The following is a 1,779-nucleotide window of genomic DNA, read 5'->3' as shown; positions in this document are numbered from 1 at the left end:
TGGTCCCATTTTTTCAAGTTTAAACAGTGGCGAATCTTGGGGGGGGGTTGCTGGGGTTGGAACCCCCCCCCCCCCAAACTTCTAACTCATAAATTTTTAATGTTTTCATTGCTGCAATAGTGGTAGAAGTGCTAACCACCTAGTTTATATAGCAACATTACTGTGGTTAATGAATATAATTAACAAAACAAGAGCTCCAAAAATGGTGGAAATGTTAATTTTACCATGATTTTAACCACAAAATTGTGCCAAAAGTGGGTGTGGTCAAAATCGTGGTGCGCTTCGCACGCCATTTTAACTTACAACCCCCCCCGCCCATTTCCAAAATCCTGGATCTGTCCCTGTTTAATCCTTTGTGTTTATATAGTCGGTTTCAGTTGAGTTTGATAGGAAGTTTTCATCATCAAAACGTCACGTGTAGCCCCACCCACACGCGTGAATAAAATGGCTGAAACTACAATGTGCTCTCTTTTTCTTCCTCTAACTCCATGAGTCTCTTGTTTTGGGCGCTATTTCCTCTACATCTTACCTGCAGGATCTTTTTTCTTGTTATCACTTCAAAAAAGAGGCAAGAAATGCAAGATTACAAGGGATTGAATAATCCCTTAGTCTGGGGTGTTCCTTTTGCTTTATATTATTTTTAAACAAATAAAACATGATTGTTAACAAATGTAATGAGATGCAAATTATATTCACGAGCATAATATGCAATGCAACATCATGGCGGCTTCTTTGATGAAGACCGGAAGAATCCGTTGAGAACCTTCCAGAGTACCCAGAGACTCCAAAATCAATTCAGATATGCGGAAGAACCCGTTATGCAACCATACCAAGTTTTAAGTTGCTAGCATTAATAACAAAAAAGTTATAAGAATGTTTCACCTGTCAAACTCAACTGAAACCGACTATACCTACTACAGAAAGCATTTGGTAATTTCTGTATATTATTTATTTTTCCTCTAATTTTAATGACATATTATTGCTAGTGACTTCTTTGTAATTACAGTTATTGGAAATAGCATTGAAGAAATAGGAAAAAAAGTAAAGGAGTCAACAGCATTCCTCACAAAGCTTATGTCAGCCCTCAGAAAGCGCTATTGCATTATGTTCTCATCTGTTGATGATTCTATGGAAGTATTAAAAAGAGATACCACACCATTTGATACTACTCCATTTGAAGAAATTGCAAATGAGGTTGATTGTTCTACAGCAGAACTTGTTGAGTTCAGCGATAGCATGAAAAGTAAAAGAGTTTGCAACATTCCTTCAAGAAAGCTCCCGTGTTGTGCAACAGTTGAAACGCTCTCCATAGCTATGACATGTGATAGCAAAACCTGTGCCGATACAGATGTCATTATTTCCACAATATTTGGAGACCTTTTAAAAAAGGTGGTACGATGTCATGACATTAAGAATGAAGAAGGCATAGTTTGCTATTTTCCTCCTGTTTATTCAACATTACTGATCGATAGAATATTAAAAAATTTTTCTTTTTTCAAAGAGATGCAAATAAAAACAATCACTGTTGGATTCTGTACAGTGTATAATGAAACCCTTTTTGATAAGGTATTGCCTATATATAGTTTGCATGTAGTCATGGGCACACTAACATAAATTTCTATAGGCATACGAAAAACTAATCAGAAGAATAGATATATTAGAAGAAAGGAACTTGGAGCTGGAAAAGTCAAAGCAGACATTATTAGACAAAATTAAAGAGCTTGAGGAAAAGATTGAAGGTCAGTAAAAAAATATATTACCATTATACCATTATTATTT

General features: G+C 35.7%; 1 protein-coding gene across 1 annotated transcript; it reads left to right on the top strand.

Moving 5' to 3' along the window:
• The first annotated feature begins 73 nt into the window (after positions 1–73).
• Positions 74–1,747, top strand: LOC109585530 (uncharacterized). The gene is made up of 2 exons (XM_020001657.1): positions 74–1,566; positions 1,625–1,747. Exons 1-2 carry the CDS (start codon positions 1,075–1,077, stop codon positions 1,745–1,747), a joined length of 615 nt encoding a protein of 204 aa, XP_019857216.1. The 5' UTR covers positions 74–1,074.
• The last annotated feature ends 32 nt before the right edge of the window (positions 1,748–1,779 follow it).

This window comes from Amphimedon queenslandica, unplaced genomic scaffold, assembly GCF_000090795.2.
Source record: "Amphimedon queenslandica unplaced genomic scaffold, v1.1 AMPQUscaffold_13049, whole genome shotgun sequence".
Taxonomy (NCBI): domain Eukaryota; kingdom Metazoa; phylum Porifera; class Demospongiae; order Haplosclerida; family Niphatidae; genus Amphimedon; species Amphimedon queenslandica.
The sequence above is the reverse complement of the archived record's forward strand: the minus strand, read 5'-3'. Positions and strand labels throughout refer to the sequence as shown.

Bases quoted from the DNA above. Each gene is read 5' to 3' on its own strand.
- LOC109585530 (XM_020001657.1), top strand. From the start codon at position 1,075: ATGTCAGCCCTCAGAAAGCGCTATTGCATTATGTTCTCATCTGTTGAT. The intron at 1,567-1,624 runs GTATTGCCTATA...AAATTTCTATAG, and splicing joins ATGAAACCCTTTTTGATAAG to GCATACGAAAAACTAATCAG.